Genomic DNA, 27575 nt, shown 5'->3' with positions numbered 1-27575 from the left:
CCCCGTAACAGGCTCATTATATTACTATAGTTTCCCAAGCTTAAGCGTCTCATTGATATTTTTTAATGGAACAGGTAAGTGATAACATTAATTTCAATCAATGCAAATTCATGTCAAATGTAAATTCTTTGGTGAATGTCTTTCAGGAAGTGTAATCAGTTTTAGAGAGGTGAAACCAGACTAAAATAATGGCTTTCTGAGACTCATTAATCCAAAAGCTAGGAAGATATTTGACCATCAAGGGCCTTGCTCCTCCAACCACTTCCCCATTCTCCTCCCATGGGAAGCTTACCCACATCTTCCAAGGTCTGGCCAAAACACCACCATATCTGAAAAGTTTCTCCTGAACCTCATGCTCCAAAATTAATAGTGCCTCTTAATAAATCTTTTTTGTTATGTTCCAGAATTATCGCATGGAGAGTTTTGTGTAAATCTATCTTCCTAATAAATTTTAGGAAGAGGACAGGAGTGACGTCTTTCTTATCTTTTAACTTTTTAAAAACTTTTTATTTGAAATGATATAGATTGATGGGAAACTGCAAAAATAGTATAGAGAGGTGCTACGTACTCTTCACTGTTTCCCCCAAAGGTAATATCTTATATAACTATAGCATACTCTCAAAGCCATGAAACTGACCTTGATACAATCCAGAGTCTATTCAGATTTCACCAGTTTTATATGCACTCGTGTGCACGTGTGCGTGCGAGCGTGTGTGTGGGTGTGTACAGTTCAGTGTAATCTTATGTGTAGGCTGTGTAACCACTATTGCAATTAAGACATAGAACTGTCCATTACCACAAAAATTTCCCTCATGCTATCCATTTATAGTCAACAACCACTCCCATCACCCTCCATCCCTCCTTGAACCTAACCCCTGGCAACCACTAATCTGTTCTTCATCTCTATAATGTTGTATAAATGGAATCATGCAATATGTGACCTTTTGATGTTGGCTTTTTCTCTCAGAGCCATGCCCTTGAGATCCATCCAAATTGTTAACCTGTATGTTTGTTCCTTTTTATTGCTGAGTAATATCCTACCGTATGGATCGGCTACGGTTTATTTAACCATTCACCCACTGGAGTATCTCTAAGTTGTTTCCAAGTTTTAGCTTTATGTTTTAACTTTTCATTGCTTTCAGCAAGGGGACTTGAAAACAGAAAGCGCTCAGTTAGGATTCATTCATTTGAATGAACTCCTAGTCTCACCCAAAGCTGAATTCTGTGCTGATACCACCTCTAACATGTATATGGACCTAGGGGGAAATATCAGTTCTCTAAAAGCTTCCATTGACTTACTACACCATTCTCCACTCATATTTTAATCTGACATTTAGAGATTACAAGATATTGATGTGGTTCTTATTACATTTTAGAGTTCTAACGTGATTTAAGTGCTTTGGGGTAGAGTGAAAACAGATTGCTGGTATTCTTGATAGGTTAAGAAATACTTTCCGTAGCCAGTGTCAAGGTGTGACAGGGTTTTAGTCCCATCAGAACTTCAGTCACTTTTAAAATAAAACAAACAAAAATTTCATCAGCATCATCACATCTCCCACAGAGCCAATCCAAATCCAAATAATAATAATAATGAAAACAATATTGTGCAATCATTAAAAACATTATATAAAGTATAAATAAAAGCACCAATTTTTTTTTGTGTGCCAACTGCTCTCCTAACCAAACCAGTCAACTGAGCTAAGAAAGTTAATTTATTTGGAATACTATGCATCCTCAGTAAGCGTCATCAAAATTAGCACTTTAAAAAAAAAATATCTTCCACACGCTGACACTTCCTCCTCCCCCAAGAAAAGATTCCTGGAAACTCTGCTATAGGTAATGAATACCTGGTCCCAGACTGTCAAAGTGTGTCATCAACAGTGTGGGATGGAGAAGCTCTGCACATTGGAAACAGAATCCAGCAAATCGGAATTGGGGTGGAGCAAAGGGGAAATTATTAACTACATACTGTACAAGACTTATCATAAGGCTATGTGGTGATAAACTTTATGTTTATAGTTATAATGAAACAATACTATTCATACTATAAAAATAATATACATGTATGATGGAAAATTAGGAAATGCAAATGTTATTAAAATTGTTTAATACTAGGTAATTTCTTTAAATAGATTTGGGGGGAGGCATGACATTGGTGTAATGCGTATCCATATATCCAGTTACTTAAGGTTTGAAAGGCAAATACAGAAAATTACAAGTTCTTAAAAAACCATTCTTTTACTGAAAAGACTTAGTTTTTCTAAGTAAGCAAAGATCTGATAACGACAGTATGAAGTACAGGAAATATTTAATAAGACATAGAATCTTTGCTTCTTAGGCAGATTACATAAAAGGCAAAGAAAAAACTTTTATAAGCTTTTAATAACAGAAGACCCATAATCTAAGATATCTTATGATTTTAACAAAGAGGAAATTAAACTCTAGTTTTGTATCAGCACATTATGAGCAAGTCTGGCAAGGTACTCAGGAAACTTTTCTAATACTAAGGATGACATCAAGGGAAAACGTAAAGTGAGAGTTGACCTTACCTGAATATATTGGAACAATGTGAGATTATATGTCCCAAATTTATAATGAAATTATTGAGAATTGTTTTGAATTTTAAATCCAGAGAGAACTTTTAAAGAGACAATTCACAGAAACTGATGTAATTGCTTTCGATCGTAGGTGAGCCTTTGTCCTTGAATGTGGAACATGGAAATGTTACATTTTATTCAAATGCGTTAATAATATTCAATGATGAATTAAAACACCTGGATTTTAGTTATGGCCTTGCCACAATCTAGCTAGGTAATATTGGGCAAGGCTTTTTTTTTTTTTTTTTTTTTTTTTTTTTGCGTTATGTGGGCCTCTCACTGTCGTGGCCTCTCTCGTTGCGGAGCACAGGCTCCAGACATGCTGGCTCAGCGGCCATGGCTTATGCGCCTAGCCGCTCCGCGGCATGTGGGATCTTCCCGGACCGGGGCACGAACCCGTGTCCCCTGCATCAGCAGGTGGACTCTCAACCACTGTGCCACCAGGGAAGCCCTGGGCAAGGCTTTTTAACATATCTTCCCAAATGAAAATGAAAGGGCAGAATGAGATTTTCTTTCCTTCTGGCTATGTAACTTTTTCTTTAATTGAAGTATAGTTCATTTACAATGTTGTGTTAGTTTTAAGTATATAGTAAAGTGATTCAGTTTTTTATATATATATATATATATATATATATATATACACACACACACACATATATGTATATTATACATGTATTCTTTTCCAGATTCTTTTCCATTATACGTTATTGCAAGATAGTCAGTACAGCTCCCTGTGCTATACAGTAGGTCCTTGTCATTTACCTATTTTATATATAGTAGTGTGTATATGTCTGGCTGATTAACATTTTAAAATCCTAAAATGTCAACACTGGGAGCCCAAGTTCTTTTCCCAAATTTTATTTTGCATAACTTCGGAGTGAGCTCAGTGGGGGCTGAGGACCTGGGGCTCTGCCAGGTGTTGGGCAAATGCTTCCTCTGCTCTCCTAAAGTAGGTCAGATCGCTACTCCTTAGCACACACCAGATGACTAGTGGTGGGAATGTTGAGACTGCTCCAGATTAGAGCTGCAAGCTCACCTCATGACATCTATGCAGGCGGCCCAGAGTGGGTGAGGCTTGAGAGTGTGGGCAGCTGTCTACACACAGACTCACCATTCCTGTTCTGGCTTCACCTCCTTCACCAACCCACATTCCAAAAGTCTCTCAATTAGTGTGGCTGCTGGTAGCTCAGTTCTGAAGAGCTGATGTAAAAGCAAAGAAATATTTTACTTTAAATAGTATTTTTTCTTAAATTCTAACACGTTCTTTACTTAAAATGACAATAACTATTCTCCTGGCCTGCTTAAATATTAGTAGGCTAAGGAATTGCTCACATGGCCACATAGTTGATTGAATTGGGGCATTTAGTTCATGAAAATAACTAGGCTGCAACTCCTTTTAGTTATTGCAGATGATTTAATGACCAGGTATCCATCAAAGTCATCTCTCAGCAATTAACTAGTGATTACAAACCCAAATAAAACATTTCATGTCTATTTAGCTGAGCTACCTAGAAATGGCCTAAACATGGAAGATTCATTTTCTTCCAATCAATGTTCTTACCCATAACTAAAAATAGAAAATGTCCTAAAATTTTTTGACATTCTTGATAAGTAAAAATGCTTATCACTACATTGACCTTCAGCCAAAGGTCAGTGATCATTGAAGCCCCAGACTGTGACTCTAAAGGGTCATAAAGTTTTCTGCAGACTTCATACCTTTCTACCTATAAAAAATAGATAAGAACTAGGAAAGGTTCATTTGTAACCTTTTTTTCAGATTCCACATATAAGCAATATCATATGATATTTGTACCTATTTACAAAACAGAAATAGAGTTACAATTTTCTACAGGTGTAAAAAATAAATTTATGGTTACCAGGGGATAAAGGGGGGAGATAAATTGGAAGATTGGGATTGACATATACACACTACTGTATATAAAATAGATAATTAATAAGGACCTACTGTATAGCACAGGGAACTCTACTCAATACTCCATAATGGCCTATATGGGAAAAGAATCTAAAAAAGGGTGGATATATGTATACGTATAACAGATTCACTTTGCTGAACACCTGAAACTGATACCACACTGTAAATCAACTACACTCTAAGAAAACAATTTTTTTTTAAAGAACTAGGAAAAAAAGAAAATGATGCTTCCTATGGTGCATATTACCTGTTGATGAACAGGGATTTTATGAGTTGTATCATATCACATAACTCCAGGTTGCATCAAAGAAAGTTCTTTCTACACATCAAGTTGTTTGAGGGAGTGGGCGGAGCCAGATAGTATTGGGACATCCTGGATGTTGTTTCAATACTACTTTATGTTCTTTTGTTCCTGTCAACCAAGCTTGTTTACCTTGCTTCGGAATTTGGAGAAGAAATTACAGCTGGAAAATATATGAAAGAGTTTTTAAACCTACAGATTCTTCTGACTTTAGAATCAGTTGTTAAATTACCAAGAACAGATAAATGCAGATGTTGGACCATGTCAAAAATCTTGTCAAGAGAGTGGATTGTTTCACACAGAAACGAGATGTGGCTTCTGATTCTGGTGGCACATTTGTTCCAGAGAAATGTGAATTCAGGACATATGCCAACTAAAGCTGTGGACCCAGAAGCATTCATGAATGTTGTAAGTTGGGATTTTCCATATTTTGGGGGAAACAAAGTACCTTACATGTTATTGTTTGTCTCTGTGTATTATCTGCATTATATATTATATTTATATGTGGTGATGATTTCTGCTAGTAGAGCATAGTTGTAAATTAACATATTGTACTGGAAAGAACACTAAGTTGGGTGTGGGTAAACATGGGTTCATCTTCAACAATTTCAGTAAACTTAGGCAAATGACTTAATCCCTTTGAGCTTCAAACACAGTTTAACTTTTTCTTGAATTCTTAGGCTCATTGCAGGAGCGGTTAAATCATTGCAGTATCTTGGGTCAAGCTCAGCCCATGATTATTTCCACGTTGTCTGTGCTTTCTGTTCTTTTTCTACTTCTTCCAATATTAGAAAGATGTTAGATCTCCTTTCATACTCTCAGGACAGTCACTTCTAGTAACACCCTGTGCCACCCTAATCTATCTAATCCTGGTTTGAGCTGGTAACTCTGTGGTCTAGAAGTAAAAGGACCCCTATGAATGCTAGAGAGGTCCTCCTATGAGTAAATTTCATGAATGAAGTGAAATTTCTAGGTATCTCAGAGAACACTTTTTGGCTTACTTTCACATTCTTAGTTGAATTGTAACAATGTCCACCATATAGTCATATTTATCCCATAGCAGACATTGTGATGAAAGCTGTAGAGATACTGTTTGATTTTATCTCTCTTTTTTTTTTTTTGATCATCTCAATAGGTCAGAAAAAGCTTTTGATTTTATCTTCACTGCCCTATTCCATAGATAGGACCATACTCATGTTTCCAATCAAGGAACTGAGATTAAAGAGGTTAAACAACTCAAATCAGGCCACACCCCTGGTAGGCGGTAGAGCTAGAATTTAAATCCGAGTCTGCCAGAACACAAAGCTTGTAATTGTGACAACTATGCAATAAACCCTCCCAGGGGAGGAGAGGCTACCTCCAGCTGAGTGAGGTGACTGTGTGTAATGTTCATGCTCCATACATTTATCATAGATTTAACATGCTTTTATACAGATTTAAGACCTTGTTTACAGAAGCCTCCTTGAATGAATCCTAAAACTCTGACAGGCTATAGAAATATTCTGAATCTACATGAATGCCAAATATCAGGTTTCTTTTGACCATTCCAATGATTGACTGTCTTTTGATGGTTTGTCCAGATAGTTAGCAAATTGGTGTAGATCCTTAAGGGCCATCCTTCTGGCCCTGAGAAGTTCCCATACAAATTCCTCTAGGTCGTTAAGTGAAGGGGATCTCTTTAGTTGTAGGTAGAGCCAATCTCCCTGGGCCTCACCCACTGGGTGTGGCCAGCACCTACACACTGTTTGGGCTTCAGGAGCTCTAAGACTAAAATCCAATGAATTGGACTCTGCTATTTAGCAGTCATACATGGAGAGGCAAAGTAAGATAGAAAATTCTTGTAATCTCTCATATAAATTAAATGAAGTAGAATAAAAAGTGCTTCAGAGTCTGAATGGGTTTGACTCTGAGTACTAATATATATGGATATAATTTATTCTGTATTTTGGTATACAACTGTCCTCATTCAGGTATTTTTCTAGCTAGTGTTAGTTGAGCACCTATTTGGCCCTGATACTGTGTTATGCACTGAGGTTACAGAGAGATCTAAGTGCCTTGATTTCATGGAGTTTACAATCCAGCAGAGAAAACAGACACTCAATTCCTAATCACTCAAAACTAATCACAAGAGAAGTGAAATCAAAGAAGAAAACATAAAATAGGGGGACTTAGGGAATTTAGGAAAGTTTTTCTGAAGAAAGGTTTCTTAACCTGAATTCTGAAAGGTGAATAGGAGTTACTTGAAAGGGAGGGTGGGGGTGATTTTTAATTATAGTAGTAGCTAATGCTCCTTGAGTCCCTACTATGTGCCAGCCAATCTTGTTAGTGTCATATGTGCGTTATCTTTTTACATTCTTTGCAATAATCCCAAGGAGTATAAACCACTGGTATACCTACTTTACAGACGAATAAACTGAGGAATAGGGACAAGTTAACTAAATTTCCTAAGATCACACAGTTAGTTTATGCATTAGTGTGAGAGCCAGGATTTAAAAACCCAAGCAGCGAGACCCCAGGGCCTTTCTCTTAACTATTATGCCCTTTTGTCTTGTATACTACACTGGGCATTTAGCTTTCTCCTCTTTTGTTCCTTTAAAAGCAGCAGCTAATAGAAATAATTCCCTCCTTCTCTAAGTAACTACAGTAGGCAGAAACTAAGGATACTGAGGAGATCGCAGCAGCTATATATATATATATATATATATATATATATATATATATATAATTTATTTATTTATTTTTATGGTACGTGGGCCTCTCACTGTTGTGGGGTCTCCCGTTGCGGAGCACAGGCTCCGGACGCGCAGGCTCAGCGGCCATGGCTCACAGGCCCAGCCGCTCCTCGGCATGTGGGATCCTCCCGGACCGGGGCATGAACCCATGTCCCCTGCATCGGCAGGTGGACTCTCAACCACTGCGCCACCAGGGAAGACCAGCAGCTTTATATTTTACAAAGAGTTTCTGTATGTAACGACTGTATGGAGTAGGGGTCCTTAACCAGGAGTCCATATATAGGAAACAGGAAATCTGAAACCACTGAAAGTATATAGTGTGTCCATGTGTATATCCATTTCTATATTTTCCTCAGATTCACTGAGGGATCCTTAACCTAAAAGTGTTAAGAACTACAGTCAACCCTCCATATCCGTGAATGCGGAATTCGCCAATACGGAGGACTGACATTCTACCCCATTTTATGAAAGGGACTTGACCATCCTCAGATGTTGGTATCTATGGGGTGTCTTGGAACCAATTCCTCACAGATACTGAGGAATGACTGTACTGCTCTTGAGTCTGTGGTTTTAGAGCTGAAAAGAACCTTAAGGAATACATGGACCAGGGGTTCTCATAAGCTGTCCTGTCCCACTGGCTGCACTGGAATTCCCTGATTCCTAACCTGAAGTGGGTCCAGGAATATTTATGTTTAAGTGTCCCAGATGTTTCTGACACACACCCAGGTTTTGGAATCAGTGTTCTTTTCCAGTGGTTCTCAAATATTAGAGTGCATCAGAATTTTCTAAGGAGCTTGTTAAGACACAAATTGCTGGGCCCCAGCCCCAGAGTTCCCAGCTCAATAGGTTTGAGTGGAGACTGACCATTTGCTATTGTTACCAAGTGCCCAAGTGATCCTATGCTCTTGGTCCAGAGCCCACCTTAAGAACTACCCTTCTAGTTCAATCTCTACATTAAAGATAAAGAAAATGAGCACTGGAGAGGGTTTGCTAATTTTTTTTACAATAACATAATTAGCTAGTGAAAAGCAAGGAATTTCTTGTCTATCTCGTCCAGCATCAAAGAATCTACTTTTTACCTTATAATCATTGAGAACATAACCATACAGAACTGAACTCAAAAAAAATTGTGTTTTTTCCATAGAGTGAAATCATCCAACATAAAGGTTATCCCTGTGAGGAGTATGAAGTTGCAACAGAAGATGGGTATATCCTTTCTGTTAACAGGATTCCTCAGGGCCTAGTGCAACTTCAGAAGACAGGTATGGTTCACCCTGTGTTACCCCAACATAGCAATCCTTCCTACATTAAACACCTCCTTGTGATTTGAGTGTGTAGAGGGAGCCTGGGCTCTTGGTACAGACTGGGCCCATTGTTCCAGCCAAAAGATGCCTTCAGTTACCTCACCGTCCCCATCACCACTGCCCTATCCCCAATTATTTCAAATAAACATAGTGTTTGCTTTTCAAAAAACACCTTCAAGAAAAGTTCACTTCTTGATCCCTTCTAGTATTTAATTCATTCCCCAAACCCCTCCAATATAGATATTCTAGAATATCCACTGATGATCTCCTCAGCAGGTGACGCCAACCCTTGCTCATGAAGAATGCAGACTCTGCCATGGCATCTGACGCCCACCCTAGCACACTCTATATTCCCCATCCAGACAGCCCTTTAAATATTTAAGACATTGCCCAGCTTTTCACTAAAGTCTTTTAAAGAATTGGGCACTATGTGTACATTTAAAATTTTTGGTACGTGTTTCCATATAATCCTGTTTTTTTCCTGTATGGGATTTTTGGCTATTGTTGGCTTTTAAGAAATTCATCTTCATTACTATTAAAGTGTAATAGTACACTATTGCCCATCCTTCATCTCTATTTGGCTCTATTCCTTTTAATACTCTAGCTCTATGTTTATAGCAGCAACTACATTATCTGTCATGTGTACAGATAATGTAACTCTTTACTGCGTTCTTTCTGTATGCCAGGTACAGTGCTAAGTGCTTTATTTGTATTAGTCTCATATAAGTTTCACAATAATCCTGAGAAACTGCCACTCACAGAAGTTAAGTCACTTGCCCAGAGAGTCTTTGCTAGTCCTTGCTAGTATGCTGCAAAATCTGCACTCAAATTAATATTTGTCAGCCAGTGTAGCCCATGCTCTTACCTAGGACCAGAAAATGCTGGGTGAATGCTATTGGGCTTTGGTATAAAGAAGCTGCAGGGTTCTATTTTATTCCAATTTATATTTGTGCAGCTTTTTGAAAACCAGCTATTTTTACACCAGCTGAACAGCCATGCCTTATATATGTCCAGCATGCCCTTATCTCAGTTCCTTTGAACTTGCAGTTCTCCTTCTGCACCACTGTTTCATCAGATATCCACGCAGTTTGCCTTGGCCCCTCTTTCAGGCCTTCTCTTTCCCATTCTTCCTTCGACCACCCTATTCAAAATTGTAAGCCCTTGCCAGCTACTGAAATTTAGCCCCTGATCCTGCTTAATTTTCCTTATAGCACCACTGATATGATAGATATTTGCCTGTTTGTTTATTATCTGTCTCTCCCAACCAGAATGTAAACTCAGAAGGCACAGAAAATTTATCGATTTTGTTCAAGGCTATAAAAAGTACCTAAAAGAGTGCCAAGCACATGGCAGGTGCGAATAAATATATGTGGAATGAATGAATGAATTTTATATAAATACATGTATAGCCTGGAGACACGAGAGAACTTTTTCACTAAGCTCCACAAATCGGAAGACTGTGGCAGTTCATAAGCTTAGGGGTCACCTGCAGCGCCTATTCATGGAAGGAGTTTTGTTTTCTCACGTCCTGTTTATTTAGACTGTTCACTCATTGCCCAGGCGATTGGAGTTCAAGGTATCAGCCTTTAAGGTCCAGTCGGTGCCGAATACTCCCCTCTAGTGTCTGATGTTGTTCTTGCAGCACCCGTTGGCCTCTTTAAGGAAGAAATCTCCCAGCCATGAAGGAAAAAAAGATTTCTAGCCGTCTCTTCAAAAAGAGGGCCAATGTTTTCTTTTTTTGTGACATCTTTGTCTGGTTTGGGTATCAGGGTGATGGTAGTCTCGTAGAATGAGTGTGGTACTGTTCCTCCCTCTGCAATATTTTGGAAGAGTTTGAGAAGGATGGGTGTTATCTCTTCTCTAAATGTTTGATAGAATTCGCCTGTGAAGCCATCTGGTCCTGGGCTTTTGTTTGTTGGAAGATTTTAAATCACAGTTTCAATTTCAGTGCTGGTGATTGGTCTGTTTATATTTTCTATTTCTTCCTGGTTCAGTCTTGGAAGGTTGTGCTTTTCTAAGAATTTGTCCATTTCTTTCAGGTTGTCCATTTTAGTGGCATAGAGTTGCTTGTAGTAATCTCTCATGATCCTTTGTATTTCTGCAGTGTCAGTTGTTACTTCTCCTTTTTCATTTCTAATTCTGTTGATTTGAGTCTTTTCCCTTTTTTTCTTGATGAATCTGGCTAATGGTTTATCAATTTTGTTTATCTTCTCAAAGAACCAGCTTTTAGTTTTATTGATCTTTGCTATCATTTCCTTCATTTCTTTTTCATTTATTTCTGATCTGATTTTTATTATTTCTTTTCTTCTGCTGATTTTGGGGGTTGTTTTTTTTTTTTTTTTTTGCTCTTCTTTCTCTAATTGCTTTAGGTATAAGGTTAGGTTGTTTACTTGAGATTTTTCTTGTTTCTTGTGGTAGGATTGTATTGCTATAAACTTCCCTCTTAGAACTGCTTTTGCTACATTCCATAGGTTTTGGGTCCTTGTGTTTCCATTGTCATCTGTTTCTAGGTATTTTTTGATTTCCTCTTTGATTTCTTCAGTGATCTCTTGGTTATTTAGTAGCATAATTTTTAGCCTCCATGTGTTTGTATTTTTTACAGTTTTTTTTCCTGTTATTGATAGCTACTGTCATGACATTGTGGTTGGAAAAAATGCTTGATACAATTTGAATTTTCTTAAATTTACCAAGGCTTGATTTGTGACCCAAGATATGATCTATCCTGGAGAATGTTCCATGAGCACTTAAGAAGAAAGTGTATTCTGTCATTTTTGGATGGAATGTACTATAAATATCAATTAAGTCCATCTTGTTTAATGTGTCCTTTGAAGCTTGTGTTTCCTTATTTATTTTCATTTTGGATGATCTGTCCATTGGTGTAAGTGAGGTGTTAAAGTCTTCTACTATGATTGTGTTACTGTCGATTCCCCTTTTATGGCTGTTAGCATTTGCCTTATGTATTGAGGTGCTCCTATGTTGGGTGCATAAATATTTACATTTGCTATATCTTCTTCTTGGATTGATCCCTTGATCATTATGTAGTGTCCTTCTTTGTCTCTTGTAATAGTCTTTATTTTAAAGTCTATTTCATCTGATATGGGAATTGCTACTCCAGCTTTCTACATGCCAATATCACTGATGAACATAGATGCAAAAATCCTCAACAAAATACTAGCAAACAAAATCCAACAGCACATTAAAAGGATCATACATCATGATCAAGTGGGGTTTCTCCCAGGAATGCAAGGATTCTTCAATATATGCAAATCAATCAATGTGATACACCATATTAACAAAGTGAAGGATAAAAACCATATATCATCTCAATAAATGCAGAAAAAGCTTTTGACAAAATTCAGTACCCATTTATGATAAAAACTCTCCAAAAGTAGGTGTAGAGAGAACTTACCTCAGCATAATAAAGGCCATATCTGACAAACCCACAGCCAACATCATTCTCAGTGGTGAAAAACTGAAACACTTTCCACTAAGATCAGGAACAAGACATGGCTGCCCACTCTCACCACTGTTATTCAACATAGTTTTGGAAGTTTTAGCCACAGCAATCAGAGAATAAAAAGAAATAAAGGGAATCCAAATCAGAAAAGAAAAGTAAAGCTGTCACTGTTTACAGATGACATGATACTATACATAGAGAATCCTAAAGACTCTACCAGAAAACTACTAGACCTAATCAATGAATTTGGTAAAGTAGCAGGATACAAAATTAATGCACAGAAATCTCTTGCATTCCTATACACTAATGATGAAAAATCTGAAAGAGAAATTAAGGAAACACTCCCATTTACTATTGCAACAAAAAAAATAAAATACCTACCTACTGAAGGAGACAAAAGACCTGTATGCAGAAAACTATAAGACACTGATGAAAGAAATTAAAGAAGATAGAAACAGATGGATAGATATACCATGTTCTTGGATTTGAAGAATCAACATTGTGAAAATGACTATACTACCCAAAGCAATCTACAGGTTCAACTCAATCCCTATCAAACTACCAATGGCATTTTTCACGGAACTAGAACAAAAAATTTCACAATTTGTATGGAAACACAAAAGACCACGAATAGCCAAAGCAATTGAGAAAGAAAAATAGAGCTGGAGGAATCAAGGTCCCTGACTTCAGACCATACTGCGAAGCTACAGTAATCAAGACAGTATGGTACTAGTACAAAAACAGAAATACAGATCAGTGGATCAAGATAGAAAGCCCAGAGAAAAACCCACATACATATGGTCACCTTATCTTTGATAAAGGAGGCAAGAATATACGATGGAGAAAAGGCAGCCGTTTCAATAAGTGGTGCTGGAAAAACTGGACAGCTACATGTAAAAGAATGAAATTAGAATACTCCCTAACACCATACACAAAAATAAACTCAAAATGGATTAAAGACCTAAATGTAAGGCCAGACACTATAAAACTCTTAGATGAAAACATAGGCAGAACACTCTATGACATAAATCACAGCAAGATTCTTTTTGACCCACCTCCTAGAGAAATGGAAATACAGACAAAAATAAACAAATGGGACCTAATGAAACTTAAAAGCTTTTGCACAGCAAAGGAAACCATAAAGAAGAATAAAAGACAACCCCTAGAATGGGAGAAAATATTTGCAAATAAAGCAACTGACAAAGGATTAATCTCCAAAATATACAGGCAGCTCATGCAGCTCCATATCAAAAAACAAACAACCCAATCCAAAAATAGGCAGAAGACCTAAATAGACATTTCTCCAAAGAAGACATACAGATGGCCAACAAATACATGAAAAGATGCTCAACATCACTAATCATTGGAGATATGCAAGTCAAAACTACAATGAGGTATCACCTCACACAGGTCAGAATGGCCATCATCAAAAAATCTACAAACAATAAATGCTGGAGAGGGTGTGGAGAAAAGGGAACCCTCTTACACTGTTGGTGGGAATGTAAATTGATACAGCCACTATGGAGAACAGTATGGAGGTTCCTTAAAAAACTAAAAATAGAACTACCATATAACCCAGCAATCCCACTACTGGGCATATACCCTGAGAAAACCATAATTCAAAAAGAGTCATGGGGCTTCCCTGGTGGTGCAGTGGTTGAGAGTCCGCCTGCCGATGCAGGGGACATGGGTTCGTGCCCCGGTCTGGGAAGATCCCACATGCTACAGAGCAACTAGGCCCGTGAGCCATGGCTGCTGAGCCTGCACGTCTGGAGCCTGTGCTGCGCAACGGAAGAGGCCACAACAGTGAGAGGCCCGTGTACCACAAAAAAAAAAAAAAAAAAAAAAGAGTCATGTACCACAGTGTTCATTGCAGCACTATTTACAATAGCCAGGACATGGAAGCAACCTAAGTGTCCATCAACAGATGAATGGATAAAGAAGATGCTCACATACATACAATGGAATATTACTCAGCCATAAAAAGAAACGAACTTGAGTTTTATGTAGTGAGGTGGATGGACCTAGAGACTCTCATACAGAGTGAAGTAAGTCAGAAAGAGAAAAACAAATACCATATGCTAACACATATATATGGAATTAAAAAAAAAAGGTTCTAAAGAACGTAGGGGTGGGACAGGAATAAAGACACAGATGTAGAGAATGGACTTGAGGACACGGGAAAGGGCAAGTGTAAGCTGGCACGAAGTGAGAGAGTGGCATGGACATATATATACTACCAAATGTAAAATAGATAGCTAGTGGGAAGCAGCCACATAGCACAGGGAGATCAGCTCAGTGCTTTGTGACCACTTAGAGGGGTGGGATAGGGAGGGTTGGAGGAAGATGCAAGAGGGAGGGGATATGGCGATATATGTATATGTATAGCTGATTCACTCTGTTATATAGCAGGAACTAACACAACATTGTAAAGCAATTATACTCCAATAAAGATGTTAAAAAAAAAAGAGGGCCAGTGAAATTCATCCTGAAAACAACTGAAAGATGTCTATAAGCTTGTGACAAAAGACTTTTTAGGTACTTGCCTGGTGTCGCAGTGGTTAAGAATCCTCCTGCCAATGCAGGGGACATGGGTTTGAGCTCTGGTCCTGGAAGATCCCACATGCCGTGGAGCAACTAGGCTCATGCGCCACAACTACTGAGCCTGTGCTCTAGAGCCTGTGAGCCACAGCTACTGAGCCTGCGAGCCACAACTACTGAAGCCCTTGCGCCTACAGCCGATGCTCTGCAACAAGAGAAGCCACCGCAGTTTGAAGCCTGCACGTCACAACAAAGAGTAGTCCCAACTCGCCGCAACTAGAGAAAGCCCACGTGCGGCAATGAAGACTCAACACAGCCAAAAACAAAATAAATAATTTTTTTAAAAAATAATACTTTTTAAACTTTTATTTTATCAGGTTGGCTTGTGGGTCCTTTTCGCACGAGGGCCCGTAATCATCAAACCATTACATGTATATACATATATATATATATATATATATATACACACACACACACACACATATATATGTATACACTCAAACACATATATATGTATATATATGGTAATATTAACATATATACACAGATATATGTATATATGTGGTAATATATACACACATATATATACACATATCTGTGTATATATGGCAATATTAATAATTATATATAATATATGTTTATTTATTATTAATATAGCAAATATATAATATATTAAATATATTTGTGTATATATGTATTTTCATAAGTGTGTATATATGTGTGTATATTAACAGTATGTCAATAAGTATATATACTCTATAATACTATATAATATATATTAATTTTATATTGTATATTAATTTTATGTTAATAGAAATGTTATATAGTATATATTATTTATATTGTAACATTAATATATACATATATATTCATGTATAATTCTATAATATATAAATAATATATTAATATATAATAACATAATTTCTTTTTATTAATATATAGTAGCTATGATTATTATATATAATTATCTTAATCATTATATTATACTACCTCCTGGGGCACTTCCAATTTTCTCTGATCCCAGACATGTCTAGTAATAATAATAACTACACAAAAGCAACAATAGAGGCCAAACTTTATTGATTCTTTCTCTGTGCCAGGCATTGTGCCATCTGCTTTTTTTTTTAATTTTATTATTTTTTATACAGCAGGTTCTTATTACTTATCTATCTTATACATGTTAGTGTATATACATCAATCCCAATATCCCAATTCATCCCACCACCACCACCACTCCCACCCCCGCTTCCCCCCTTGGTGTCCATACGTTGTGCCATCTGCTTCTTGTGTATTATTTTATTTAATCATAACAAAAATACTATTTTTTTCACGAGGCAATCAAGGCACAGAAAGTTTAAGTAACTGGCCAAGATAATCAAGCTAACAAGCAGATGAATCAAGATTCGAACACAGGTTTGTCTAACTTGAAATCTTTCACACCTTAAGGGATAATGAGAAAGGCGTAGAATATTTCACGCTGTTGAAATTCACTTCTTTGTAGGTCCCAGGCCTGTGGTGTTACTGCAGCATGGCCTGCTTGGAGATGCTAGCAGCTGGATTTCCAACCTGCCCAACAACAGCCTGGGCTTCATTCTGGCAGATGCGGGTTTTGATGTGTGGCTAGGGAACAGCAGGGGAAACACCTGATCTCGGAAACACAAGACCCTCTCCATAGACCAAGATGAGTTCTGGACTTTCAGGTATATGAAAATCTTGAGAGTGGAGGTGGACATGGATGGCTTTGGGAGAACTGGGTAAAGAATTATGGCTTCTGATAAAAAGAAATGAAATTGAGCTATTTGTAGTGAGGTGGATAGACCTAGAGTCTGTCATACAGAGTGAAGTAAGTCAGAAGGAGAAAGACAAATACCGTATGCTAACACATATATATGGAATCTAAGAAAAAAAAAAGAATGTCGTGAAGAACCTAGGGGTAAGACGGAAATAAAGACACAGACCTACTAGAGCATGGACTTGAGGATATGGGGAGGGAGAAGGGTAAGCTGGGACGAAGTGGACATATATACACTACCAAACGTAAAATAGATAGCTAGTGGGAAGCAGCCGCATAGCACAGGGAGATCAGCTCCATGCTTTGTGACCACCTAGAGGGGTGGGATAGGGAGGTGGGAGGGAGGGAGACGCAAGAGGGAGGAGATATGAGGATATATGTATATGTATAGCTGATTCACTTTGTTATAAAGCAGAAACTAACACACCATCGTAAAGCAATTATACTCCAATAAAGATGTTAAAAAAATAAAAGAATTATGGCTTCTGGTATGTAGATAATTTACTTTGGTTGGCTCATCAGGATCCCAACATAGTATCTCCCAATTGGCTTAACTGACTAGTGATTCTTTGAATTATGTAAATTGGGTTCCCCAAGTAGAAGGCTAGTCTGGTGAATGGGATGAGAATAGTGGTTGGTGTTAGGTGATTGAGACTGGAATGGGAGAAGTGTAGGTTCCTTTCCTTTCAGATGAATATCCTGGGACTAACTCTTCCCTGAGTGATGACAAGGAAAGGACTAGTACCCCCAGAAGGAGACGAGGCCAGGCAGTATTAAAAATATACGAGGAACTAATAAGACTTAGGGACCATCAATTTGATTAACACATCTCTCACACTCTTACAAAAGTTCTTTAGTGTTTTTATTTAAATTACCTATTGATATTCAACTTTCTCTTTATCCATTTCACCAGAGAAAGGCCCCTGCAGCATCTTTAATACTTTTCATATAAAGAATCTGAATGGCCCTGTGCTGTTCTGCTAATAGAATAAGAGGACACCTCCACCAGCGGGTGGAGCTTATGCTCACTAAATGTTCATTAAGATGGTTATTTCTCTATGATAATATCTAGAGAAAACAGCAGTTTGCTAACAGCCTGTGACCCCAGAGGCACCCATGCGTCACAGGTTTGAAACAAGTCCATTCTGAGTCTTGTAAGGGGCACAGTAACAAGCTGATGGGGTCAACAATTCAAGGCATTGTTTGTAAACCATGGGGGCTGCTTTTGTTTGTTCTGATTATAATTTTTCATATAACTTTGTCTTTTCCCCTTGCAGTTATGATGAGATGGCTAGGTTTGACCTTCCTGCAGTCATAGACTTTATTTTGCAGAAAACGGGCCAGGAAAATATCTATTATGTCGGCTATTCACAGGGTACCACCATGGGTAGGTTCCAAAAAAATCAGGTTTGTATACTCAGAAGAAACGTGAGCAAACGGTGCACAGCCAAGCCTGGGATCAGGCGTCGCACACGTCTCTCTGATCTGGCCTTATCTGGAGCTATACCCCTTCAGGGTCACAAGATTCTAGTTTCTCTCTGCCCACCCTTCTCCACAACCTGCAAATATCAGCTTAAACAGAGAGTATACAGGCTCTTCTGAAACAGACACATAGTATTTCAAATATAGTGGGCATGCCCTGGCTGTATATGATAGCCTTTTCCTCCCAAAAGCTCCAAAGAGATTGTCCCTTTGTAATTGGGAGAACTAGTCTCTATTTTACAGGTATAGAAGCCTATACCTTGACTTAACCAGTGTCCCATACCTAGTCTATGGCAGAAATAAGAGTTGGAATCCAGTTCATTAGACAACTTGTCCACTAGATTATGTTCCAATTTGGGTTCCGGAAAAGTTAGAGACCCAGGAAAACAAGCAAAACTCTGCTATCTCAACACCCATTATGTTACAGAACGTGCTTCTTATCAATAAACAAGACTATTTCTTTAACTCTCGATTTCTCTCACTGTAAAGATTTATTAAAAATACCCACAAGGGAAAAAAAAAATACCCCCAAGGGGCTTCCCTGGTGGCGCAGTGGTTGAGAGTCCGCCTGCCGATGCAGGGGACACGGGTTCATGCCCCGGTCCGGGAGGATCCCACATGCCGCGGAGCGGCTGGGCCCGTGAGCCATGGCCGCTGAGCTTGCGCGTCCGGAGCCTGTGCTCTCACAACAGTGAGAGGCCCGCGTACCGCAAAAAAAAAAAAAAAAATACCCCCAAGAATCTGAGAATTAAACAAGAACCATGAAAGACTCCTGCAAAGTGTCTAACATATAGTTACCTCTCAAAGTCCATGTTATTGGACTGACTAATTTAATTTAATAATTCACTGAGAACCTAGTACTGGGCAGCAAGTATCTAAATGTCAGAGGGAACACAGAGCATTTGTTGCTGCTGTTGCTTTTCCCTGTCAAGGAGCTTATAGTTTCAAAGGAGAGTTAAAACACAGTCACATGTAATTGCTGAAATATCTTGATAAAAGTAAAATAAGCACTTTATTAGTTCTAGGATATTCAATATCCATGCTGACATATTTCTCTTTTGCAGGCTTTATTGCATTTTCCACCATGCCAGAGCTGGCTCAGAAAATAAGAATGTATTTTGCTTTAGCACCCATAGCTACTGTTAAACATGCAAAAAGCCCTGGGGCCAAATTTTTGTTGCTGCCAGATGTGATGATCAAGGTGTGTGACTCCTCAGAAAATTCCTTGTCTATGCACAAGAGTTTTCCAACCCATTTGCTAGGACATACACTTTTACGTTAGAGACACTTCTTTTGACTGTAATGTAATGACTATTCCATTTCATATTTTTACAGGGGTTGTTTGGTAAAAAAGAATTTCTCTACCAGACCAGATTTCTCAGACTGTTTGTTATTTACCTTTGCGGCCAGGTGATTATTGATCAGATCTGTAGCAACATCATGTTACTCCTGGGAGGATTTAACACGAACAACATGAACATGGTAAGTGAGAGCCTAGTGAATTCTCACTGTCCCAAAGCAAAGTGAGGAGTTATTAGTCTCACTCCTTGAGGGTGAGCTAATGCCAGGGAAGACTTAGAGAAACGACACTCCAAGAAACTCCGTTTTCTTCAAATCGTAATAATATGTGGAAAATGCTTCAACATGGTCTGAGTCAAGGTTAACACAAGGGCATGACTACACATTAACTTCATAGATTAAAGATCAAAGAGGTCTGAAAGCAGCTTTACTACAGTGAATCAACAGATGCAAAAAAATATGATTAGAACCCAGAAGTCAAAAGAGAAAACTGCCATGCGTCACCTACTTCTTCTTTCTACTCGGGTGCTTCCAGTTCGTAGCTTAAGTCCCGTGATAGGCTGTCTGGGAGTTTCGGTTTGGCTAAGGCATAGCTACGACTTGGTGAGTGTGACAGTGGGTTCCCCAGGAAGCATACTGTGAGTTGGAGATTCATGTGCAGAATGATTTGGGGTTAGGTCCTTGGGATAACATCTAGAGAAGGGAAGGAAACGGGATTTGGTGGATTAAAAAAAAGTCCAGCTGTGATGCAGTCCCAGTGGGAATCTCAGTTGATCCTCTAGGGACCTGTGAAAATGGGATGACCTTTCAGAATTGTCCCAAGTTAGCATCAGAGGGCTGGGTCTTTATACCCCCATATCAACTAGTCATTTAATGCAGACAACACCAGTAATCGGGAGATATTGGGCAGAGCAGCTCTCTGCAGAGGGAAGAATACCCCCAAGGACACCAGACAGCGAGCGAGCTACCTGCCAACAGCTGGAGGAGCATGTTTTTAATTCCTGAGGACTTTTTTCTTTTTAATTAATGATACGATTAATAGCTACCTTTTGATAAGCATTTTATTATATGCCAGGCTGTTAGTCCCCGTAACAACCCTATGACACAGGTATTATCAATATTCCCACTTTATAGATTAGACTTAGTGGATTAAGTAGTGTTCCCAATTTCACCTAAAAGTTATATAGCAGAGGTGAGATTTGAATACAGGCCCAGCTCCTGAGCCTTCATCTTTAATTACTCTAAGGAAGTTTTTTAAAAGACGAAGTCAAGATGTCTAATGAGAAGCTTTTCTCTGATGAAGAATATAGGATACATTTAGTGGCATTTTTTTACTTATGTGCATGTGTATATTCCTGTTTCATAGATAACTGCTGATACTTTAATGATGTTCCCATTTCTTAGTCTGATAACCTGTAGATTTGGTCTTGACAAGGTGCACATCTTGTGAGTTTTTCCACGTCCCACAAACTACTCATGCTTTATTACAGAGCCGAGCAAATGTATATGTCGCTCACACACCTGCTGGAACATCTGTGCAAAATATCCTGCACTGGAGCCAGGTAAGGATGCTGAATTTGTGGTCTTTGTTAAGGGTCTTTGTGCAGTTTGCCTGGAATAGTTAGAGGAGGCCCTTTGGACAGCCCAGGGGTTATTTCACATTTATTCCAAGATGACTTGTGATTCTGTCAACGCTTTTTCAACTGTGAGCTTGATCTAGAACACTGAAACTTTTCAGGATATGGGAGGAAAGGATTGGCCCTAGGACATCTCTAGTGGACCTTAAAAGTGTGAATTCAGATGGTTCGTGAGACCTTTCTCCGTCTTTAGCCATCTCAAAGATGAGGCTGGAGGTCACGTTTCCACATTCTCCTTTCGGCTCTTCCAGCAAGACAGTGTGGCCAAGTAGTCATAAAAATGCAAATGTGGACCTAATTACCCAAGGAGATTTTCACAGGAGTCCTTTGTGCCGCAGATTTCACCTGAGGTCACAGGAGGGAATGTCCTGATTACCAGTCACAGGAACTGTCTCTAGGCGCCGTGTGGTGGGTTCCTTCAGAATTAGTTCAAGGACAATGTGACTGCTAATTATTCTTTCACATGTGATGGAGCACTGAACCTAATATTGCTCATTATAGATGATACTATAGAGTGACCCCAATTGGCTGTGGAAATAAGAATGTACATAGGACAGAGAGCTAAGCATCACTAACCTTAGATTCTCGTCTACTAAAACTACAACTTTGTTAAGAAAAAAGTGGGAGACTTTTAACTCGAGCAAAAAGTTTTCATAGTGATGATGACACCTATGAATCATAAATATTGGTTCTGTTTTTCTAACAACTTAGAACCTAGTCAAATTTTTCTTCAAATGTCATTGTTATGTTTTAGTACGTGTGTGAAAGAGAGAGAAAGAGACAGAGAGAGAGAGAGAGAGAGATTTTATAATCAAAACCAAACAAGAATTCTACACTGGATTAAATGTTGGTCATCTTCTCCCAGAATCACCACGTTGCACAACTCTAGGGGTTGCTCTCCCATTGTAGCCTACAGAGTTGTGCAAGATATCCCCCTACATAGACTACAATGGGGATACACTTTTTGGAGTTGTATAATATGGTGGTCAAGTATTTCTATAGCACATTTTTCTCCCTGAAAGGACCTTATTCTTGCCTTTACACTCTCCCGAAGATTATCCTAAAGTTGAACCGTAGAGCAGCCTCAGCCTTTGTTCTCTGCTTCCCTCACAATTGCAGACTTGGTAGCACATTTTCACCCCTCCTCCCACCGTTATCCCGTGACACATTTGAATGTCATGTAAATTTTTATTTCCTTTTAGGCAGTGAATTCTGGGGAACTTCAGGCATTTGACTGGGGCAGTGAGACCAAGAATCTGGAAAAAGGAAATCAGGTAATGAAAGAAAATACCATCTGCTGAAAATATATCCTTTTGAAATGTGTGAGAGGGAAGTTATACTGGCCGTTTATTCTAGAAATAGGAGTAAAATACAAGAATTCAAGTAAAATGGAATACTACTCAGGCATAAAAAAGAATGAAATAATGCCATTTGCATCAACATGGATGGACAGTAGAGATCATCATACTAAGTGAAGTATGTCAGAAAGAGAAAGACAAACACCATATGACATCACTTATATGTGGAATCTAAAATATGACACAAATGAACTTATCTATGAAACAGACTCACAGACATAGAGAACAGACTTGTAGTTGCCAAGCAGGGAAGGGGATGGGGGAGGGATAGATTGGGAGTTTGGGATTAGCAGATGCAAACTATTATATATAGCATGGATAAACAACAATGTGTCCTACTATACAGCATAGGGAATACAATGGAAAAGAATATGAAAAAGAAAGAATTCAAGTAAAAAGTAATTAGTTCTGGTTTGACTTCATTTGAAAATGGAAAAGTTCAAAGCTTAGCCAAGAGACTTTTTTTTTTTTTGGCTGTGTTGGGTCTTTGTTGCTCTTCGAGGGCTTTCTCTAGTTGAGATGAGCAGGGGCTACTCTTTGTTGCGGTGCGTGGGCTTCTCACTGCGGTGGCTTCTCTTGTTGCGGATCACGGGCTCTAGGTGCGCAGGCTCAGTAGTTGTGGTGGGCAGGCTCAGTAGTTGTGGTGCACGGGCTTAGTTGTTCCACGGCATGTGGGATCTTCCCGGACCAGGGCTTGAACCTGTGTCCCCTGCCTTAACAGGCAGATTCCCAACCACTGAGCTACCAGGGAAGCCCAGCCAAGAGACTTTGAAGGGTTAAAGAGAACCACTTTTATAATGCAGTAGGAGGACTTTTTTGATGAGGCTGCCTCCATGAACAAGGCACAGGGCTTCTTAGGAGCAAGATGGGTAGACTTAGTGAAGGGAAGGGTGTAGTCTGTGGTAGCTGCTAGAGGATCTTTCAAGATTAAAAACAACAAAAACAACAGAAGAAAACCACAAATGCAGATGGCAGGGGTGAGGTTGGCTCATGGTACAGTAAAAAGAGTATTAATGACAAGTGAGAATTACTCTATTAGTTTTGCCTCTGCACTACAAATTTGTATGATCATGGCTAGGCTGCTTTGATTCTTCAGAGCTCAATCTCTTTCTCTTTAAAATAAAAATTACTGGACTAGATTCCATGTAAGAGTTCTCCCTGGTCACACTTTTAATGAATCTGTAATTTGCTAGTGAAAAATATAAAACAATATTACCCAAGAAAATCTATGTGTGTAATCAATGTTGTGGAATAAAATTTAAAACAAAAGTTATGGAGAATTAGAAATGAGTATTAAACTTTTCTAAGCATAAAACCTTCACTGAAGATTATTGGTTAACTTGTGTGAGAATGTAAGCAAATATTGACTACACATATAAAGCTGGAGGGAGCAGAAAACACACACAGGCTAATCTTTGAGAGTCTCATATCACACTTAACATCCACTTCTGTAGATGTACTTCTGTATATCTAGATATAAAAGTCTCGGAAATTGGACAGACCACTGTCGTGCCTCTGAATAGCAAACCCTCAATCACAGGTACCAGCTACATTTTTAAGATCCTTCTTCATTGTTTCCTAAAATATATCTTTAGAGAAAGCATCCTAGTTCCAAGATAAGATTTAATTTATTAACATTTAAGGTCATGAGTTAGAGAGAAAGTGACTTGTGCAGAGCAGGTGCCAGAAAATGGTCATGGAAAGAAAGAGAAAACACACATGCAAAAAGGTGTCATAGACTCACAGAGCCTTAGAGCTACACCTGACATTCAGTTCAGTCTTTTCACCTGTTAGATGAGAAAAACATATTACAGGCTCCATCGAACATTCCAACCTTTTGTATCTAAGTGACTCTATAAAAAACTTCGTATCTAAGTTACTCTACTCTGACCACCAAATTCCAGTATATGTGTGTGGAGGGGAGTTTCTCCACATGAACAAGCAATTCTCCAACACCAGGTGGGTGACTTAGAGTTTAACTCAATTCTGACACTGTCTACCCAGAGATAACATCAGATCCCACAGGTTGAGGGCTCGGACCCACAAGACTATCCTCCAGTTCGTATGCCAATCGCAAGCCCAGGCTGTCATTGTGTGTCTGACCCACTGGCTATAATTCAGAGGTTCCCATGACCCCCTTCTCAGGCTGAGGTTTGATTAATTTGCTAGATTGGCTCAGAGAAACACTTTACTTACTAGATTATTGGTTTATTATAAAAGGATATAACTCAGGATCAGCCAGATAAAAGAGACGCACTGAGCAAGGGAAGGGGAGCAGAGCTTCCATGTCTTCTCCATGGGGCCACTCTCCCCACATTTGCACGTGTTCACCAACCTGGAGGCTCTGAACCCTGTGCTTCTGGGGTTTTGTGGAGGCTTCCCTTAGAGAGGTCCAACTGGTTAAATCATTGGCCACTGGCGATTGAACTCAATCTCCAGCCCATCTTCCCTCTCCAGAGGTCATGAATGGGACTGAAATTTCCAACTCTCTAATCACTCGCTTGGCTCCACTTCTGGAGCTCAGCCCCTATCCTGTTCAAAAAATCACCTCATTAACGTCACAAAACACACCTTTATGGCTCCTGTCACTTAGGAAACTCCGAGGGTTATTAGGAGCTCTGTACCACAAATGTGGATGAAGACCACATACATATGTCTTATTATAACTCACAGTATCAGATGCTATAACTTCAAATTCTTAAAAGCCACAAAGAGAAACAAGGACTGCCGGGATTGGAACCCTGGCTTCCAGGTGGATTTTCTGAGTGAGAAGTGGACCTTGACATGTCTGTTGAAAGTTCTGAGTGTTGGTTAACCTCAAGGGCTCTCAGTCAGCCAGCTTGATCTAGCAGATCTGTTTGCATAAGGGAAGTTCTCAAGAATTAGGAATCCTAGATAACCTTCTTTGGGTGATGTGGGACTGGACTCCGAATCTAATTTTTATCTCCTCTTGATCCAACTCCCTGAGTTCCAGTGCCATTGACTTCCCCATGTTTCTGGAGACACAGTCAAGCCGGGTGTGCCCCAAGGGCTTTCTGTTAGGACAGAAAACCCCTGTGAACACCCAAGTCCTTTTCAGTAGGTTCCATCCTCTTGCCTTTCTCTGTAGAGTATCTCCAAATCTGGCCTCAGGAAACTTTGTGAAATTATCTTTGAAAAAGATAGGAGCGTTAACTTTTAAAAGGCACTTTGTGTGTTAAATATTTATTAATAGGAAGGAAAAGAATTGAACATGTAACGCCCAAAGTGCTAGGCAATTGAGATGTTTTCTCATTTAATCTAGTAAATTATTTCAGATATCATCCCCATTTCGCAGATGAAGAAACTGAGGTTCAGTGACACTAAGTCAATTTTTTTCCTTCAAGTAGAGGTTGGAGCAGAAACTCTTAATGCAGTTCTATATGGCTTTAGTGCCCACGCACCTTTCATTACAACACAAGGCCTATTTACTGTGTTTATTAGAAAAGTAAATTATGAGTCTGGAAGTCCAAATGTTATCTACAGTTAAAAACTATTCCTTTATTCTAGACAGCTCCTGCAAGGTACAAAGTTAGAGACATGACGGTCCCTACAGCAATGTGGACTGGGGGTCAGGACTGGCTTTCAAATCCAGAAGACGTGAGAATACTGCTCTCCGAGGCGACCAACATCATCTACCATAAGAACATTCCTGAATGGGTTCATGTGGATTTCATCTGGGGTCTGGATGCTCCTCACCGTATGTACAATGAAATAATACGTCTGATGAAGCAGAAAGAGACAAGTATTTCCTAGGGAACTGTCAGTGTCAGCTTGTGAAGCATCTGATAATGACAAGTCTTAGGAAAAACCTCATGAAAGATGGGGCCGGCGTACATGAATGGAGGACTTTAAAGATTTCCAGCATTGGAAACCTACCATATTAGTAGAAGGGAAGGCAGAAATACAGTATACATTCCTTTAGATTTTCTACATTTGGCACTAAAACTGGCATTTAATTTTTCCAATTAATTAAATGACTCATTGGGTGAACATACTTTTCATGTGCTATTATGTGTTCTGCCATCTTGAAGGGTAGGTTTTACCTGACAGCTAGAAATTATCTAGACATTCTTTATGTCATTCAGGTAAATGTCCTTAAAACATTTATTTTTTTGTCTACGAGCCACATTTTTGGAACAATAAAATAAAATGACAAATTGGGGTCACAGATCTTAAATCTCTGGATTGTTGTTGAATTTGACAAAATAAGCTAGATGTTTTCACCTTATTGCTACAAATACATAACACTACCTCAGGAAGCCAAGCTGCTTTAACCAAAAAAGAAAAAGAAGGGACTTCCCTGGCAGTGCCGTGGTTAAGATTTCACCTTCCAATGCTGCGGGTACGGGTTCATTCCCTGGCCGGGGAGCTAAGATCCCACATGTCTCGCAGCCAAGAAACTGAAACATTAATCAGAAGCAGTATTGTAACAAATTCAATAAAGACTTTAAAAATGGTCCACATCAAAAAAAAAAACTTTAAAAGAAAAATCAATGTACACATAGAGATGAAAAGGCCAAGTTTTGTAGTTGAGTGTCAGAGAAGATAATTTTGTAGGGTATTTTGAGTTTTCTAATTAATGTAATATGCATTGCATAAAGCATGCATGTGTATTTCAGTACCTAGGTTCTAGTCCAAGCTTGTTTGAGAGTTTACAGCTTGCCGCTGGGAGACCTTCTGGTTTCAGATGTCTGGCCCAGGTTTCTGCCTTCAAAAATTAAATGCTGGGAAGAAAGTTTTAAAATGTCATGAGCATAATAAAACATTATGCTTTGATCTTGACAAAGGTATTATTAGACAATCACCCAACTCATTTATAAATCTGGATTTATTTCTTTAGAAAATTGTCCAATTTTCACACAGTTTCAGAGACAACACTTATAAATTACATGGCATGGTAATTTTGCGAAACTCTGACACCAAACTGAAGGTATACTGGCAATGTGTTGAAAGTATACTGATGTGTGACGTTTCACTTGTTTTTTCTTTCAATCCTCAGTCACCTGATAACTCAGTTCAATGTGAATGGATCTTAAATAATGTAGAAAGAGATGTTTAAGGGCTTCAGAATCTATATCTACATACAACTACTTCCCTCACAAAATATGTACCTTAAGACAC

At 38.8% G+C, this 27575-nt stretch overlaps 1 protein-coding gene across 1 annotated transcript; it reads left to right on the top strand.

Moving 5' to 3' along the window:
- Nucleotides 1-5005: 5005 nt before the first annotated feature.
- LIPM (lipase family member M) lies at nt 5006-26207 on the top strand (the record flags this gene model as incomplete). Its single annotated transcript, XM_082855215.1, is given in 10 exon segments — nt 5006-5239; nt 8708-8825; nt 16367-16509; nt 16513-16565; nt 17935-18044; nt 19204-19340; nt 19475-19621; nt 20929-21000; nt 22278-22349; nt 25962-26207. Coding segments are annotated over 10 exon segments (1332 nt in total).
- Between the last annotated feature and the right edge of the window lie 1368 nt (nt 26208-27575).

The sequence above is a fragment of the Leucopleurus acutus genome (assembly GCF_964270905.1).
Source record: "Leucopleurus acutus genome assembly, chromosome: 14".
NCBI lineage: Eukaryota > Metazoa > Chordata > Mammalia > Artiodactyla > Delphinidae > Leucopleurus > Leucopleurus acutus.
This window is presented reverse-complemented; position numbering and strand designations above follow the sequence as displayed.